Source organism: Dipodomys spectabilis, unplaced genomic scaffold (assembly GCF_019054845.1).
Source record: "Dipodomys spectabilis isolate Male_0828 unplaced genomic scaffold, ASM1905484v1 ptg000140l, whole genome shotgun sequence".
In the NCBI taxonomy this organism is placed as follows: domain Eukaryota; kingdom Metazoa; phylum Chordata; class Mammalia; order Rodentia; family Heteromyidae; genus Dipodomys; species Dipodomys spectabilis.
This window is the reverse complement of record NW_024870817.1, coordinates 23,862,400-23,880,898: the sequence shown is the minus strand read 5'-3', so window position 1 is coordinate 23,880,898 and position 18,499 is coordinate 23,862,400. Positions and strand designations below refer to the sequence as shown.

The window sequence follows — 18,499 nt, the reverse complement described above, 5'->3', positions numbered from 1 at the left end:
GAGGAGGGGCCAGGCTGCCCCCACCTTGTCCAGGGAAGGGGGCAGATACCTGCTCTGTGTGTGCGGTCACAGCTTTCTTCTTTAGCCATCCCCATAGCTCTGATGACTACAGCATCCTCTTGACCTTTTCAGCTCCTGGGGTTAATCATGTTCATAGAAGCTATGCTCCCAATGGAGTAGCTCCCTAGGTGTCCTTACATCAACCAGTTCGTGACCCATCGCCCCAGTGGAGGACGAGCGTGACTAGAGTGTGGGAGAACATTTCTGATGGAACCCTTACCCACAGAAATCATGACCAAAGTGCAGCGTGGCCACGCTTTCCCCACATTCAACAATGCCTGTCCCCTACTCTTGACCTCTCATCTGATTCTGTGCATTTTGAAAAGAAAATGGAAGTGGAAGCCTGAGCCGAGTAGGTTAAAAAAATAGTTCTAAACCCCAGATCATAGCAGATTTCTGCACTGAAACCTCCCGAGTCTGCTGACCTCCAAGTGCACGGTGGCATACTCCTCCTCTCCACTAGCACTCGGCTCTACAAGGCTGTCCTGTCCGTGCTGGCTAACTATATTTTTTGTTCAGATTAGATTACAAGTGACCTCAACCATAGCATCGATAAATAAATTGTGGCAAGTAGAAAACCAGCAGATATGAGATCAAATTGCTGCCTTACAGCTATGATTAATAAATGCCACAACCTGTTGAAATAATTAAGCTCTGGCTTAATTACCTATTTGTTTTTAAATTTCTGATGCTAGGCTGGAACTCAGGACCTCATGTGTGCTAGGCAAGCACTGAGCTACACATCCCCAGCCCTATTTTTTATTTCTACTTTCTTCCAGATTTTTCCTGATTTCTTGGGGTGGCAGATGGTGAGTGAAGTCCACCACAGATTTGGACTACTAGATAAGGAAGGCCTTCTTGCTCCTTCCCTGCTAACTAAAGTTCCTTCCAGCTGCCCACAGAGGAGTTAGGACAGCAGTTAAATAGTGGCCATCTAGGAGGAAGGCCCCTGGTCTGTGGAGGTCAGAGAAGGAGGGCCATGTGGCCCCTGCTGTGGAGCACAATTGGTGCTAGAACTGCTTTCTCCATAGTCCCGAGTCCCAGCAGAGTACCCTGAATTGCACACTGATATGTAACCCACCCTGTTCACAGTACGTCAACCCAGCCTTCGAGCGGATGATGGGCTACCACAAAGGGGAGCTACTGGGCAAAGAACTTGCTGACCTGCCCAAGAGTGACAAGAACCGGGCTGACCTTCTGGACACCATTAATACCTGCATCAAGAAGGGAAAGGTTAGTGGAACGGGCAAAGCTGGTCCCTCTCCCCCGTGCTTTGTTGTTGCTGCTGCTGCTGCTGCTGCTGCTGTTGGAAGTTTTGGTGTCTCATCAGTAAGGTTTACTTCCTTAATAATATCAGAATTAAGTGAAAGCCTTTTGCTGTTTGCAAGGAGATAATGGTTTAGTTTTGCATCTCAAGTGAATCCAGTGTTAATCGTGAAAGGACATGCATGCTACCTGTGTAAGTAAATGCCACCTGTCATTTCTGGAATACTGTGCCCACCTTTGAGCAGTGTTCTACCCAGACAGCCACTGTGTATTTTTCAGCCTATCAGTTAGAAAGTAGGACTGAATGTCAGTCTATTTTTTTTAATTGCCCTTTTCTCTTGTCTTTGCTCTTTACTGCTCAGAATCCACAGGTAGTTCTCTCTCCTGGCTTCTTCTCCTGCCTTCTGTGTCATCCTGGGAGACAAAGGCATGGTAGAAGTGCAAGAGGAATTTCCTCTGTAGCCCTCTCCTCCAAAGGAGTGCTGGCCCTCTAAACTGGGATAGGCTGGGTACTTTCTTCTAAGCTTCCTCTCCTGCTGTCTTCCATTTTCCTTCTCTTCTGTGTAATAGTTTGATAAACATTGTCTTTGTTGAACAGGAGGCCATTCAGTAGGGATAAAAATGTGTAGATTATAAAGATAACCAATGTTGATTTTAAAACAATTGGAGCAATGAGACTTAAAAACGATATAAAATGTTATATACTACTACAAAAGGGTTTGGCAAAAGAATCCAACCACTCACCGGTTAACCCAATGTACATACACAGCCATATCATATGTAAGTAAAGGGACAAGAAACAGATGAGAGCCCGCCTCTGAGTTACTCCCAAGAATTGTTGGGATACTCCATGGTTCCTCCTGATGTCACTTGGCTCTCTCAGCCGATTCCCAGGGTCCAGTGCTTAGCTTTGTTCTTGGCAGCACCTGTGGAAACTGAAGAGTCAGAGTAGCTCTAAACATCTTGGCTGAGAGGCTCCAAGAACGTTAGCCATCTGGGGGCTTCAGGAAATGTTAAAGACATACAAGTTTATGATCAGATTCTCTATTTCCTAATGAAGCTAAGTTAGTTAAAATCTCTGAGCCTCTGTTTAACCATCAGTACACTAAAAATACTAAGTCGAGCTCATAGGTGGTGATTTTGAGAGTGATTTCTCAAATTCAGTGCTATGGCAGAAGGTTAGTAGCAGGTAACTTGACCCCCTGGTCAAAGATCCTGGAGCCCAGGACCTGCAGCCAAGTGGACACATTGACTCTATGGTTTTGTCGAAGCTTTGTGATGGTGTCAGTGTTGCTGTGGAAGCAGTGGTACAGCAGAGTTTGGTGCAATGTAAGGGCAGCTTGTGCAAACATTCTGACTCAGCCTACTCCATGGGGGCAACTGTGACCATGACCGAAGGATCTTAAGAGCTCTCTTTGTCTATGTAGGAGTGGCAGGGGGTTTACTATGCCAGACGGAAATCCGGGGACAGCATCCAACAGCACGTGAAGATCACCCCAGTGATTGGCCAAGGAGGGTGAGAGCAAGCTCTTTGACTCTTTCAGCTGCAGACATGGACTCAGGCTGTTGGGAGCATTGGGTTTAGACACTGAATGCCAGTGTGAGCCTTAGGTCCTTGCAAACAGTAGTGTTGTGCCATATGTGTATGCACTAACGTATCCTACCAAGCCAGTAGCGCCCCATACATGTGTTTCTTCCCCCTGTCTTCTAGTCATGGATGTTCCCATTGTTTCCAGTACCCTTTGAGGGGGCTTCATGTCCAGGCTGTTCTTCCCCTTTAATAATTTCCAGCTGGGGCTCTAAGCCTCTGCCCTCAGCCCACAGGGAGTCTACTTCTCTCTCTCTCTCTCCTGGGGCCCTGCCTTTCCTGGTTTTCTCCAGATTGGCTCTGGGTTTCTTCCACAAGGGCTCAGAAAGTTCTGGAGGCCACTAACCTGTAAGGGATGCTGTCTGACCAGCTGCTGAGGGCATCTGACTCCATGGACTCAGGCTACCAGAGATGTCTGTGTTGTAGAGAGATGAGAAAACTACACAATTCCTTTTCCTTCTCTCAGTTAAATTTTGTGAGAAGGTTCTCAGGGCTAGACTAGACTCCTAACAATACCTCACTGATAAGCCTCGTGACCCATCTTGAAGGTCAACCCTGCTTGAGCGTCTGAGTTTGTAAGGGACTCAGAACATGGAAATAATGAGGTAAGAAGAGTTAGCACACCAACAATTGGTATTGGAGAGTCCCAGTGGAGACTCCAGTGGGAAGCACACATGACCAGCTTGGGGTGGGGGTGATGCTTCTCGAAGTCTAATCACCAAACAATTTGTATATTGTGTCTTCTCCGATTTTACTTATTTAGCCATTTGAAATCGTGCTGCCATCAGATGGAGATCACTGCCTAGTGTTTGATACATTGTGTAATGCATGTCCTCTCTCTGGCTGAACTCTGGAGGTGGCAGGCACCATAAGCTTCTAACCGGGCTTCTACCCGAAGGCTCCCTTTTGTTTGGGAGCAGCGGCCCCTCCCAACAGGTCCCTGTGGGAGCAGGCATCACCTCAACGCATCCCTTCCTACCAGCGGCCATGGCTGGCAGAAAATAATGCCCGGGGCTCTCATGCTTTTAACATCCTTATTCTTAGACCATCTTCTGAGAACATGGAAGCTAAGAACCGTTTTTGTTTTTTGTACATGGGACCAGAATCAGTGGATAACCAAAGCAGAGGAGATTGCTATTACTTGGTAATTTCTGTCAGAATAAATTTTTCTGATTTGACAGATGAGGGAAAGAAGTTCTTTTATCTAGACACAATTTCCAATGTTATTTTTATCTAATTGTAGGCAGTGAACTAACAGAGGCAATTCTGGTTTAAAATTGGGAATGTTACCTCTTCCTATTTGAATGATGCTCATTAAAGAATAGTTAGTATTTTCTATGCTCTCTTTAAAGTTCTCCAGAGAAAAGTAAACCAGAAAAAGTTAGAGATAGAGACACAGGCACAGAGATGGAGGTACACACACATACACAGAGACAGACACGGGCTGGGCGGGGGGTGGAGAGAAAGATGCAGTGCTTTTGAGACGTGAGGTCTTATATAGTGTTTGAATTTCATGGCTGTACTTTCAACAGAAAGTCCACCTTGAGCTAACTTTTACATGGGGCCTAGGTACCTGTCATCTTTTAGTTTCCCTTATGGTCATGAACAAGACCACAACCTAATTGGCAGAATTTTAGCTTGCCCTGGCCACTGTCCAAATAAATGTCTTGGCTTTTTATATGAGAAATCAAATTATTTAGGTCAGAAGTTATGTGTGGGTAGTATTGCAGGCTTTCCCTGAAAGTATCTAGGAACCAAACTTCTGGAGACAGTTACACAAAGAAAAACCCCTTCAGAATATGTGTCTGCACCAGCTGGGATTCCACCAAGCCAGGTTTTTGAAGAGCAGGGTGGGAGCTGTGTGGAAAATACCTTTTCTGTAGCTTGGATTTTGCTTGAGTCCTAAATCTACCCTAGTCCCTGCTAAGGGAGTGTTGCTTTAAGAAGACTGCTGATGTTTTCATGTGCTGATTTGTGGAGCCCTCTGGTATCGAACTCACTAATCATGGATTATTTATGTTATTAGGAAAATTAGGCATTTTGTCTCCCTCAAGAAGCTGTGCTGTACCACTGACAATAATAAGCAGGTACAGTATTCAGACCCCCACCATCTGCTTTGTCAGCTTCACCATGTGCTACATTCTTGCTACCCTTCTCTGCCTGTCTTTCTCCATATCTTACTATAGTTACCAGCTAAGAAGGCTCATGTAGACATTAAATACCTCTGATATGAATTTGTGAAAGATTCCCCTGCAAATGTGTCTTACTTTATTAGCAAAGACACTGGTTATGCCTTGCCTCTTGGCTGACTTACTAAGCTAATGTATTTTATGCAGCAAGTATGAAATTCTTCCTCCAACCCCCCCCCCAATCTTATTTTCTATCTTCAGTTCTTAAACAGATGAAAAGTATATATCCATTTGAGCATTTCAACCCTACAATCTGCATCCAAATTCAGAATCATTCCAAGTTAGGATTGCAGTTTTTTTTTTTCATACCATGATATCATGTAAAGCGATGCATTTAAATGATAACTTCTGAAACAACAGAATTTTAACAAGTTTTTATATTTAAGGATATATTAAGATAGTTTTATAGCAGAGAACAATGTTATAGATGAATTTTCTTTTATGTGATTCATACTTTTGCTACTTGATCACATAGATTTTCATCTCATGCTCTGTAACTTGGTTAAAAACTATGCAGCAAAAATAGTTACCAATGAGCTGTTTTTGAAACCTTACAGAATATGATCTTTGATTTTGGTGAAGTGATAGCATTTCTAAGAGCTTTCAGAGGTTTCTGGGGTAGTGGTCCTATGATGGGGTAAGACCTGGCTCATGAGGAGTTGGACTGGGCTGGCAGGACTGCAGATGCCAGGGCTCCTCCAAGAGAAGTTCCTGAGGGACAGATGTGCTATGTCTTAAGGAGACTCTGGACATCAAAGTCACTATGGCCATGTGCTTATTCCTAACATTTAGTTCAACCTACAAGCCTTCCTTCACCACTAAGAATCTAATTTGGAGTCAGGAAATGTTCTGTTAATACCAAAAAGTCACGCAAAGAAGCAAGTCCTTGGAGACATGGAAAGGAAAAAAATGGGCTTCCACAAGGAAAAAAATCATCAAGTTAGCTACATTGATACAAACCAGGAGGAAGAGTAAGTTTGGCATGAGAGAGGTCACAAGCAGATGGCAAGAGACAGGCAATCCTGGTGTCCCTTTAGAGACAAATGACTTAACATATGTAGTACAGACCACCGTTTCTGGGCTGTGGATTCACGGGAGAGGAAACAGGCTCCATTGGGCTTATTCATTCTCATGCCAGAAATTAACTAAGTATAGCTCATGTCTAAAATCAAGCATGCCCTTCTTCCTTCACATTAGCCTCATTTTCTCCCCTCTCCCTTTTGGAGTAATGAAGAGAACCTCCAGTCCTTATAACTCCACTGCCAAGCAGCCCTCCATCCCTAACCCCCACATTGCTTTGTTAGTTTTGTACCTCCACTGGCATAGCTATTTGTGGGCTAACCTGCCTTCCCTCTCTCACAGGGTCATGGGTTGGTGTGCCAGCTGCCTGCACATAGTAGGCCCTGCCGCTGTTGGTTAGCGTGAATGGAATGAAGTGTCTCAGTCCTGGCCTCTGGCCAGCCATAAAGCTTCTACCACAGGCGCATAAGGAAAGCAGAGGAGCCATTAGCACAGGACTTCAGGATGTAGAAGCAAGGGCCATGTCTTTTCTGTGGCTGTAAATAGCAACGCCTTTACCACCATGAATCAGCCGCTGTTCTAAGCAGAGCTCTTATACTCTGAGCCATTGACGTCACCTAATGGTGCAGCACAGGCCTAGAGAGACTCTTAGATTTTCCAATAATAAAGCATTTTTGTCCCTCTGGCTGGCAGCAATGCTTTTCCTCCTCATCAAAGGAGGCTGAAGTGTGTGGTTCTGGGCTCTGCTCCACACCCGGGGAGCTCCAGACGGGAGCAGCCTGTCTGCAGGCGTTCCACAGCACTGATTTCTGGGGTTCAGCCCTGACGTCAGCATGGACCCATGGGTTTGCATTTTAACAAGGAATAGAATTACAAGCCAGGCAGCTACTTCTGGTTGGGTTTGTCATCAGGAGAGATTTCTTTTCCTCTGGAAGTCCTGTAGGTTTTTTATTTTTGTTTGTTTATTTATTTTTGCCAAGAGGCTGGAAGTGTTCATTAAGGTTTGTCTGCTGTAAACATTAGCCTCACCACCACCACCTACAGTCTCCCCAGATGTGTATCAAACACCTGCTTGGTGCTGGCACCAGAGACATACAATGTCTGTCCCAGAAACCATGGGAGCCAAAGGCAGGTTAAATGGGCTAATCAGAACACAGCACTGGGGAAGAGCAAATTGAGACTGGAGAAGGCCTAACCCACGGTGGGTGGAGGCTGGGATGGGCAGCCAACTGTAGTGCCCAGCCTGAGGTGGCTGCTTGGTGAACAGCTCTATTGGAGCATGGCCAGCCTCTTGGAGACTGCTGTAACCCAGTAGCTGACTAGAACAGCTCTCACAGAGAACCTGTGGCCTGCAGAGCCTAGAATGTTTACTTCCTGGCTCTTGGCAGAAGTTTGCCAATCTATTTATAGATGATTATTTTCTCTTTTGAATTTCTCCCTTCTCTAGGCCAGTAATAGCCCAGACCCCCCACACTACCCTTCCCCCGCCTTCTCCACGGCCCTCTGCATCCTGGCTCAGCCCCTGATAGGCTACCATGCTGAGATATGAGGACCTACGAACGCTGATGTTTTTGTCTTTACATGAGGTCAACTCCAGATCTGAATATATGGAAGTTCAGGGATCTGCAGCCATGGTCGGAGTCACACTTGTATAGGGAAGAAGAGGCACACCAGCTTGTCCCAAGCTGGCCCAGAGCCTGGTATGGGGAGGACAGCCAGTCAGAGCAGGAGTGGGGGGAGGTCCCACCTGTTCAATGTCCACTCTCAGCTTCAAGCATCATTCCCTGTGCTTACCTCCTCCTCTGCATTGGTCATGACAATATGGGGAGCACAGCAGTTCCAGAGCCAGTGTGCCAGAGGGAAGCGAGCAGTCAGGAGGACAGGGCTGCAGTGGGCAGTGTCTGACATGTCCTGGTAACCTCTTCTCATAAATGGTAAACCCATGCTGAGAGCAGGAGACCAGTCTGACCCAACACTCCACTGGGCTTTGTGGAGCTGTTAAGTGGGGACCCTACCTTGGGAACTCCTCAGCCTCCCTTCATGGCAGGAAGGCTGTTTGCACTTTGAGAAATTGAAAGGGCATAACCTCTAAATGGAGAACAGCTATTTAACTTGAGTGAATCGGGTTTTCATGGAAAACTTGGTTTGCACATGGCATATGCAACTTATTTGAGAGCAATAGGGGTAGAAATGGAGGTTAAATTGGGCGTTTATGGTGGTATAACTTTACTTTGAATTACTACTCTTTGGGGTTCATGCGCTTTTTTTTATAGTTAGCTATTTAATCTTGAAATTCCATCAATTAGGAAAAAGCAGAACTTTAATAACAATGCCAGTCAGAGTGCCTAAAACAAGAAAAGAAGGGTATGCAGTGAGGGGAGCAGGAAGGAGAGGGAATGAGTTCACTATTGTGAAGGCTACCTGTGAAGAGGGAGCTTCCACGCCTGAAAGCAAAGCAGAGAAGAGTTCTAAAGAATCATGTCAGGTTCAGTGTGAATGAAGGAAACATCACTTAACAGAATGGATCACGACTTGGTAGCCTTAGTGTGGGCAGTGAGCTCCCAGTATGGACAGGAATCACTGGAGGATGAGCCAAATCGTGGTTCCCTGAAGCAACGGCAGCAGCGTCCCTAGGAATTTGTTCTAATTGAAAAAAACAGATCTTAAGAATCAAAAACTCTGAAGGAAGGGGGCAGGCATCCTGTTTTATCAAACACTCAAAACATGCCAGAGTTTGAGAACTTTGGGCCAAGATGAATGGCTTCAACACTTGAGTGGTGTGACTGAACTCTGATTATTAGTCCAGGAGCATGGGCTGCTTTGGTTTGAAAATAGAAAAATTATTTTGGGTGCCCTTCCAACCCTCCAGGTGTTCCCCTCCCAAATTAAGATGCTGTGTAGAGTTTTAGACTGTATAGTTCTAATGTATGTTTCATATCCTTTAAGGCATGCATCCAAATGCGATATTTTAAAGCAAAATTGGAGGAAAAGCAAAAATCACCTAAACTATGACTTTGATTGCCTCTGAAAGTGGCCATTCACATTTGAAACATTTAAATATATATATGTTTATATAGTTTACATGTTTATATATGTATATATAGTTTGGCTATATATACTTTATAATGTATATATACATTATATATAATGATATAATGTGTACACACACACATATATATAGAGAGAGAGTGACAGAGAAAGAGAGAGAGAGAAAGAGACAGAGAGAGAGGGAGAGAGAGAGAGAGAAAGAGTTTGTTTTGTTTTTCCCACTTTTGGTGATTAATTGGAGCTAAGAGTCTCATAGACTTTCCTGGGCTGCCTTTGAACTGCTATCCTAAGATCTCAGTCTCCTGAGTAGCTAGAATTACAGGTGTGATCCATCAGCACCCGGCTAGAAGTATATTTTAAGTCATTATCAGTGGGTCACCATGAGGCAGAATTTATACATGTGTACCTCGCTCACAGCAAATGTCCTGAAATGTTTGTTGATATATTTGGTAAAGCCACTAAGTTAACAAAATGATCCAAATTTTCCCAGTTAGCTTTAGTACATATTTACTAGACACTATTTAAAGGAAGCCCTCTGATATTGGAAAAAACACGTTTTTTTCTCCCGAGAAACCACATTTTGAACAGCCAGGCCCTGAGCACACAAGGATGGAATACCTGCTGTGTGTCAGGACCCCAGGAGCTCCAAGAATACAGGACACAAGAGCTTACAGCAGGGACACGGATACAGTGGCAGGACTGAGTGCAGGGAAGGGTATGGGAGATGGTTTTATGGGTAGTGGTGGCTGCTAAAACTGGCCATGAGGCCCAAATGTCTGTGGGTAAACTGAGGACCTATACTGCCCATGTGTAGGTATACAGAGTTGTTCTTTGCCTGCTGGAGAAGCTCGACCCCTCATGGGCAGCAAGTTGCCATGCCAGATACCCTCTCTGCACTGTGATGGGGTTTCTTTCTGTCCTGCCATGTTGTCGCTGTCATAAGATGTTCACAGGGCACTTGGCCAATGGTGGAAGACAGGAAGAGAAAGTAGGCAGAACTATTAAGTCTGAGTTAGACGTACAGTTTCCCATTGTGTAAAATCATTCTTGCTCTTCACAGTCATCACCTGCTCCCTGAGGAGCAGAAGGCCCCACTCAGGTGAGCCTGAATACTGGAGGTCTAAAGGTAGGGACAATTAGTTTATTTAGGAAGTTTAAGATAGATTTGATGATGAGGGGCAAGCAGACATAGCTTAATATTACATTGATGGATGTTTAGTTCTAGTGGTAAAGCACCAGCTATAAGCAAGAAAGTCAGCAAGAGTGTGAAGTCCTGAATTCAAGCATCAGTGCTGGCACAAAAATTAATGCCTCATTAATGTTCATCTCTGATGCATTCAAAGATACTAAGACTGGAAGAGGTGATAGTGTGTTACTATTTGGGGAGTAGGGTCTGTGCTTTGAAATTTAACTTAAATTTCAAAGGTTGCACTTTTATTTGATTTGTATCATTTTTAACTATTGCATTCTGGAGATTTGTACTTGTAGAGCCCAAGATATTTTACATTACCTGATCAAGACCCAACCTTGACTATTTTTTATGTCACTTGTGAGTGTTAGCCTTCTCTGGGAGGGGAGAGGTTCTTTCACCAAAGCAATAGCTGGTTGCTAATTTGCCAGAAGAGATTTGTTCACTTCACAGTAAGAATGCTGAGGTTTTGGTAGATACTCACCCTAAGTGGAGTATTGGTTTACCTGTTCTGTGAGCAACAGCGGCCTCAGGCACTCTGGCTCAGTGGATGAGGCAGAAGTCACCATGTCTGTCCGCACATCTGCTCTTGCTGTCTAGCCTCACTTCAGGGTCTCTGTTATGGCTTTTCTGCTTAGCTCTGCCATTCTGGTAGACAAGTGGATCAGGTGTCAAGGAATGGCAAGGATGTATTAGAGTAAAGTGTTATTTACACAAGTACAAGTAGTCTACTTCTGAGCCAGGATTTACTCATATCCACTGCATATCAGTAGTGTTTATAAGCTACGTAGCTGCAGGTGTTTGTGCATATTTGAGCAAACCAGTGGTTAAACCTTTTCCCACATGCCATTGTCATCCAGCCCCCGTCCTTATTCTGCAGGGCTCACCAGTGGATCCTCACCACATAGGAAACCATGGTCACCAGGGTTAAGGGACATTCCTGTCTCTTTCCCTGCCACTTCATTGTTCCCTAAACACACCAGGCTTGCTGTAGCTCGGCCGAATCTGCTGCTCCCTCATGCTTCCCCTTGTCTTCTAAGATCTCGCGTGCCTGCCCAGGACTGTTTCCCATGATTCCCCCAGATATTCCTCACCCTGCAGGGTGGATTTAGCACTTCCACACTTGTGCTGCCCTGCCAGGCACATCATCTGGAGCAGGCAGCACAGGTCTCTGCACCGCCATCTGATTGTTAGTCAGGATAACCAAAGGCTTTTGTTTTCTTTCTCTTTTTTTTTTTTTTTTTAAAGAAAACATATCTATATTGTAAAGGTGACGAACAGGGGGTTACAGTCACATAAGTAAGGTAATGAGTACATTCTTTTTAAACACCATTACCCTCCCTTCATTTTCTTCCACTTACCTCTCTCTACTCCCCTCCTTCCCCCCAAGTTGTATAGTTCATTTCCAACATTGTGTCAAGTGAGTATCATTCTGACATTAGTTCATCCTTTGTCCTGCTCTTTCTGTGATTCCTTTTCCTTTTCACAGGTCAAATAAACTTATGTACAAGACAAAGTGTACAGAAAACTAAAACAGAAAAAAGTAGAAATAACTGCTTACAGGACATAATAAGAACTTTTGTTTCCAATTTTTAATAAGTTTTTTATTGTGAAAATATTGTACAGAGGAGTTACAGTTACATGAGCAAGGTAACGAGTACATTTCTTATCAAGTATTGTTGCCTCCTCCCTTGTTTTTCCCCTACCATCCCTTCTCTCCCATGTTGATACGCTTCATTACATATGGTTCTATGTACTTCGCAATTGGGCTATTGTGATCCATGTTAAGAATATCATGGGACTATTGTTTTCATATCCTGGGGAAACCTGTGGTGTCCTGACACTTCATATCCCTTACTCTGCCCATGCTTGTCATGTGTCAACTCCTGTAGCCTCAAACAATCCCTTTTTACAGATGACAGAAACAGGCTGGGAGTGGGTGAGGAACCTGTCCAGGTGTCACACAGGGAATATGTGGCGGGGCCAGGATTTAACCCCAGGCAGGAGTAATTAGCAGCAGAGCCAGGAAAGAAATACAAGCACATGTTTACAATCTTCATGGAGAGTTGTTTCCTTTACTTGAAAAGCCAGGGGACTTCACAAGAGGGGCTGGTAGTTAGAGTCAGCCCTGGTTGGGAGAGGAAGAGGAAGCCCCTGGAGAAGCTAAAAGATAGCTTTTAGCTTCTGTCTAGACTCCTGAGGGGCTGGGGAGTTGGGGGTACTAGAGCTGCAAGTGCACCTGAGGTGCAGTCTGGGTTACCCAGCTGCCTTTGCCCAGCAGCTCTATGTCCCTTCTCTAAGGGCTTTAGCATGCATAGTCATCACTGCTAGGTGTTGAGGCTGGGCCCTGTGTATGTGATATGCATGAAATGAGGGGACAGTTGGGTGGTTTGGTGGTGGATGTGAACAATGAGAGAGTGAGGAAGCTGACTGGGCATAGAGGGCCTCGGGCCTTGGACTATCACTGCTTGTGAGGTCATCAGAGCAGCTCACCCTAGGACTGAGTGCTGTTGGGCACACTGTCATGTCTGCTAATGGCGGTGTTTCAGGATCCATGCCCCATCACACCTCAGTAGTATGCAGCCCATGCAAACCTAAAATCCAGCCGTGGTAGCTCCAGCTCCTCTGCCTTGAGTGCATTTGGTTCCAGCCATGGTGAGAACCATGTTCATTGCCAGGATCTGTTCAGAATTCAAAGCTTCCCTATGTGGTATGAAGTACGTCCTCCTCCAGTGCCAGTAATGGAAAAAAGTATGGAGAAGGAGGGTTTTGGAGTGCTGCTCCTTCAACTTCCTCTGTTGTGTTTTGGGAGAATCTGACACTGAAGTCTTAAGTTTCAGAGCTGGGATTCAGAGCCCTATTCCAGAAGCCTGGAGATAGCTGTATGTACATAACCTTCAAGGCCAGTGTGTCCCTACACCTGGAATCCTGATTTAAGGAATAGATTCAATGAGAATTTTCCCCCATATTGTCAACAACAGCCGACTATGGGCTGAGAGGCTGAACAGGAGTGACAATTATACTTAGAGTCAGAAGGAGAGAGAGTGGTGAGGGATCAAGGGTCAGATCCCAGGAGCACCATTCATTCTACAAGGCCTGAACTGGAACTAAGGCACAGTGAGAAGCAATCAGGTGGAACCTGTACTCAAGCTGCAGAGTCTTGTGAAAGATGATGAAGAGGTTTCAGTCTGTAAAATTGCTCAAAAGACTATAAGAGCTCATTTGCAGATCACTGGTCCAGGATAGAAGATGCCAAAAGAAGCCAAAGGCAGGCTTCAAGGAAGCAGTAGTGGTGGTAAGGAACACTGTATCTGTTGGACTCTAGAAATGTGTCCGGGAGAGTGCCCACACCCATCCAGGGCTGTTAGGGCTAGCAACACCACTGGCCCTGTGTTCTGTGACAGGGAACATGGAAAAGCTAACAGAGAGGCTCACCGTCTCAGCTGCACATGGCAATTTCCTGGCAAATTAAAAAGAAGGGAAACAGGCCTCATCGCAGAAGAGCTTTGAGAGAATGGGCTTGGGTTACAGGATGGGCACTCAGATTCCTGAGAGGCCGCCTCAAGACATTCTAATGTATGCCAAGGTGAAGCTGCCAGACTCCCAGCAAAGCCTCTGCAGGGATTTAGACTGTGTGGTGGTCTTGTGCTTTTTGTTTTGTTTGTGTGTGTGTGTTAAAAATCCACTTTGTTTTTTTGTTAGATACATTTTTTTGTGTGCCAAAAAGTTTCCTGCTGGGCACTTTGGAGGAGGCAGGAGATCAGATGGAAGGCTGATAGGAGGATGCCATTATCTGATTCTTGCGGTGAGGAGCAGGCACTGCTGATCTGCCAGGGGACAGGGACCATGCCTTTGGCATCTTGATCATCCCTCCTGCACCCTGGCATGATAGTTTCTGTGGGTGACTGTTCACATCAGGGAGGCCATAGGGTTCGAAGCCTAAGGTGCCAGGGATGATCCTTGGAAGCCAGGAGCTCTGTGTGCTCCAAGGGATGATGGAGCTTCAGCAGGCAGAATGCCTGAGGATGGGAGCCCAGTTGCCTTCCCAGCTAAGTCTCCAACTCCTAGCAGAACCTTGTCCAAGAATGAGGAGATGGGTGATGTTCTAGGCAGTTGACTTCTCCCTGGGTGTGACTCTGAGCACTGGAGCATCTCTATCTGTGGGAACTGACCCAACGACACTTTCCTTGCTGATCATAGTGAGATTTGGAACACAGGACAGCAATAACGCGCTCATCCATCTACCTACCAAGCCTGTTACCTGACTCAGCTGTCAAGTGTTCTGTTTATTTTTCTTCCGCATTAATGTTTCATGGCTGTAGCTCTGGCAGGGGAAGTAATGATGTGGATGGGATTTATTTAGTCTTCTGTTTCATTTAAATCTGAAAAATTTATCCCTGCATTTTTTAGGCTATGAGAACTAGTTTTGAAAATCATCTTTAATAAATCATCAGCCTTGTGATTCTGCAGGGCTGCAACTCCCAAGTCTTGTTTCTCTGTCTGTCACTGCTGGGCCCCCAGATGGTATAAACTGGCAACCCTGTTAGCCAGAGATCCAGCAGAGTACTGCTCAATAGTGTGGCATGTTCTGGGGGAGCTGCCTTGTTGGCTGATTTTTGTCACTGTGTAAATGTGAGAGTGTATTTGCATGAACTAAGACTGTCGCTGAGTAGGACAATCTCTAGGACCACCATCATATATGCAGTCGATTGCAGACAGAAATGTTATGAGATACATAGCTGTCATCTCCAAATTGTGCTGTGGGTAGCACTGTGCAGGTAAAGGGGTGAAGGGATGGTGTGGCCCTCAGGGGGGAGTCTTGAGATGGGGGCTCTGGGACAGGCCTAAGCCCTTGGGAGAGGCTGCCCTGGAGGGTGAGTTGTGATGAATGAGGCAGATTCAGGCCAGAGCAGATCACCACCCATCCCAGGTTTTACTGCCCCTGAGAATAGCATGGCCCATGCCTGGGGTTCAGCATGGGGCAGAATGGCCTCGGGGGCCTGAGCAATGGTAAGAATGTTATTTGTAAACTTCCAAAGAAGGGAGAATGTTAAAACATTGCTTTCCCAAGGAAACAAAAAGCAAGTGTCTTTATATAAAAAGAAAGGGGGAAAGTCTAATTTTGTTCATAATCAGAATTTTGTTCATAAAGTGCTTTGATTAGGGCCTAGGTTCCCTTCTCAAATGGAAAGCAGGGAAGCAGCTACTATAGCCAGAGTCCTGTGGTGCCTTGGAGAGGGGGCTGAGCCTCATGTGCCTCTGCTGGTTGAATTCATCTGGGGCCCACAGCAGACTTCCCAGCTTACCTGGACCATAACCTTGACCTTGCTTCTGGAAAGCCATAGAGATGGGATGCGTCAGAGAGCAAGCACTTTGCTGTCAGCCCACCATTGTGTGTGTCCAGTCACCTCTCCTGTTGTGACTGTTGACTCCTGTTCACTAGCTTAGGCCAATGAGGCCAGGTGACCTCGGTGACCTGCTTCCTTCCAGAAGAAGAAGGGGCCTAGAAGACCCTCTAGAAAGTCTTGAACCTCAATATCCAACTTTCAGTAGTAGTGACATGTAGAGAAGAAAATGTAATTTTCTGCTGACAAACAGAAACCACTGTGCTGAAACCACTCATCCTTTGCCAGTACATCTCTCACCCATACCAGCCCTGTCTCCTTCATTTGACCTTGGACCATTTATTTCTGCCATCCAAGCCTGAATCCCTGTAGCCTACAGGTCTGTCCAGGTGGCAGCGTGCAGCCCCCTGGCCCATGGCTCACTCCTACCTAAGGAGCTCCCACTCCAGAAGAGTCAGCTACCCAGCACCCCGTTAGTCTTTGCTTCAAAGGGAGACTTAGAAGTCCTGTTTCACCTATGAGTGTCCCCTTCACAGTGGCTGCCTGTTTTTTCAAGACTGCACTTCCCTTGCTTGGCAGTATCAGTCAGAAGAGAGAGAGCAACATGAGGCAGAGTCTGGAGGAAACCATAGGCTCCCTGTGTTCCTCTCTCCATTCTGCAGTATAGGAAATCAACAGTAGGCGTGCAGGATTTTCACTCAGAGACTCACAAAGTCCAAAGTTCTTCTTTTCATTCAGTTCAAAATACTTTAATTTCACATTTCCCACTTGATATTTTTCCTTTGGTCCTGGGATATGTAGAAATTTGTTTTTGTTTTGTTTTCAGTCTTGAAACATATGGAGATTTTACAGATATTTTTCTGTTAATCATTTCTAATTTAATTATATTATGGTAGAGAATATCCTTGGTCTGATTTAAACATTTAAATTCACAGTAGGAGCCAGATAAATGTCTGTATTAGTCAGTGTTTCAAGCCCATCTGGAAAGAAGGTGTATTCTTCTTCTGGTGGGAGAAGTGTTCTATTAATATTAATTAGATCAGAGTGTTTGATCACACTTTTCCTATCATCTGTTTTTGCTATTTTTCCCCCAAATTTAGTACATGCTAAAAGGAGAACATTGGGATCTTCAACATGACTGTGGCTCTGGACTTGTCTCTTTCTCTGTCAGTTTTTGCTTCATGTGTTGTGAGGCTTAGCTGTTCAGATACTTATTCATGATAGTCACGTATATGATTGTTAGGCCTTTCTACTGACTCTTGGCCATTATAAAGTATTCCTCTTTAATATTACATAATACAATCTTATAATCTACTTTATTTAATATAATACAGCATAAATATAAAACATAATATAATGTTATAAACATAAATATAAATATATGGTGGGGTAGTGGTGATTCATGCCTATAATCCTAGCTACTCAGAAAGCTGAGATCTGAGGATCACAGTTCAAAGCCAGCCAGGAAAGTCCATGAGACTCTTTTTTTTTTTTAATTTAATTTTATTTTATTTGTGAACATACTGTACAGAGGGGTTACAATTACATGGGCAGGATAATGCATGCATTTCTTACCAAGCATTGCAGCCTCCTCCTTTGTTTACCCTTCACTTCCCTTCCCAGCCTCCCTCCTCCCCCCCCCCCCCCCATGAGACTCTTAATCTCCAATTAACCACCAGAAAACTGGAAGTAGTGCTGTAGCTCAAGGTGCTAAAGTACTATCCTTGAGCAGAAAAACTCAGGGACAGTGGCCAGGCCCTGAGTTCAAGCTCCACAACCAACCCTCCACAAAAAAATGCTATAAACATATGTCATATATTTATGACATAAAAATATGTTTATTTACATCATGCATCGTTTCTCATCCATATGCTCTCAATCTGTGTCTATTTAAGGTGCATTTCTTATGGAGAACAAACTAATTTTGTTTTGTTCTAATCAGTTCTGGCAATGTTTAATTGGAGTCTTTAGTTCATTGATATTCAATGTAGTCATATGATTGGACTAAAGTTAATTTATTTAGTCTTGGTAATGGAGTGTGAACTTGGCCTTTCATTTGCTAGGCATTTTATGTCCATCGCCCCTCCCCAGCACTTCCTGCTTTAGGTTATTTTAAATATTTTTATTACTGGTAATTCTAACACTTAAACTCAGCGCCTCACACTTGTTAGGCAGGTACTCTGTTACTTTAGTCATGCCCCAAGCCAGTTTTTTTTTAACTCAATTTTTTTTTGTGTGTCTAAGACCATAATCCTCCTTTTTACTCTTCCCATGTAGCTGGGGTTACAGGCATGGACCAGCAAACCCAGCTTTTTGACTGTTTCTGGCCCTTCTTGTTTGTTTTTTGCTTGATTCTCTTTAATTTTTTTGTTTCTCTGGTTTTTCTTAATGTATACTTGAATTATACCTGTTAGATATTTGTACAGTTTTTAAGTTTTTATCTATCCATTGGCTTTTTAGTTAAATCTCTGCATTGTTTACTGGTTGCCCTACAGAATGTCTTACACATCTTTAACTCATCTATATACACTTTACCTAACATTATACTAGTTCGTGTGACTCACAGACAACTAAGCATTGTAAGGTCCAATTACTACTCTCCCCCCATTCTTTCTACTGTAGTTTTCATATACGGTACTTCTGCATACATGGCAAACCCTACAAGGCAATGCTAGCATTTTTGCTTTAAACATGTATGTTTTATAGAAATTAGGGGGAACTGTTCTCTGGTATTTGCCATTCCTGTGCACTGATGCCTGACAAGAAGGGTGCACATCTGCTCCATCCTTCCCTC

At 44.5% G+C, this 18,499-nt stretch overlaps 1 protein-coding gene across 2 annotated transcripts in view; it reads left to right on the top strand.

Moving 5' to 3' along the window:
• Positions 1–18,499, top strand: part of Pde8b (phosphodiesterase 8B) — an 88,857-nt gene that overhangs the window by 37,247 nt on the left and 33,111 nt on the right. Inside the window, exons 7-9 of one of the 2 annotated variants that reach the window (XM_042690911.1) lie at positions 1,153–1,293; positions 2,754–2,842; positions 4,941–5,001. In XM_042690911.1, coding sequence (XP_042546845.1) covers positions 1,153–1,293; positions 2,754–2,842; positions 4,941–5,001 — 291 coding nt within the window. The remainder of the gene's footprint in view (positions 1–1,152; positions 1,294–2,753; positions 2,843–4,940; positions 5,002–18,499) is intronic. The other variant, XM_042690912.1, reaches the window with a different exon arrangement.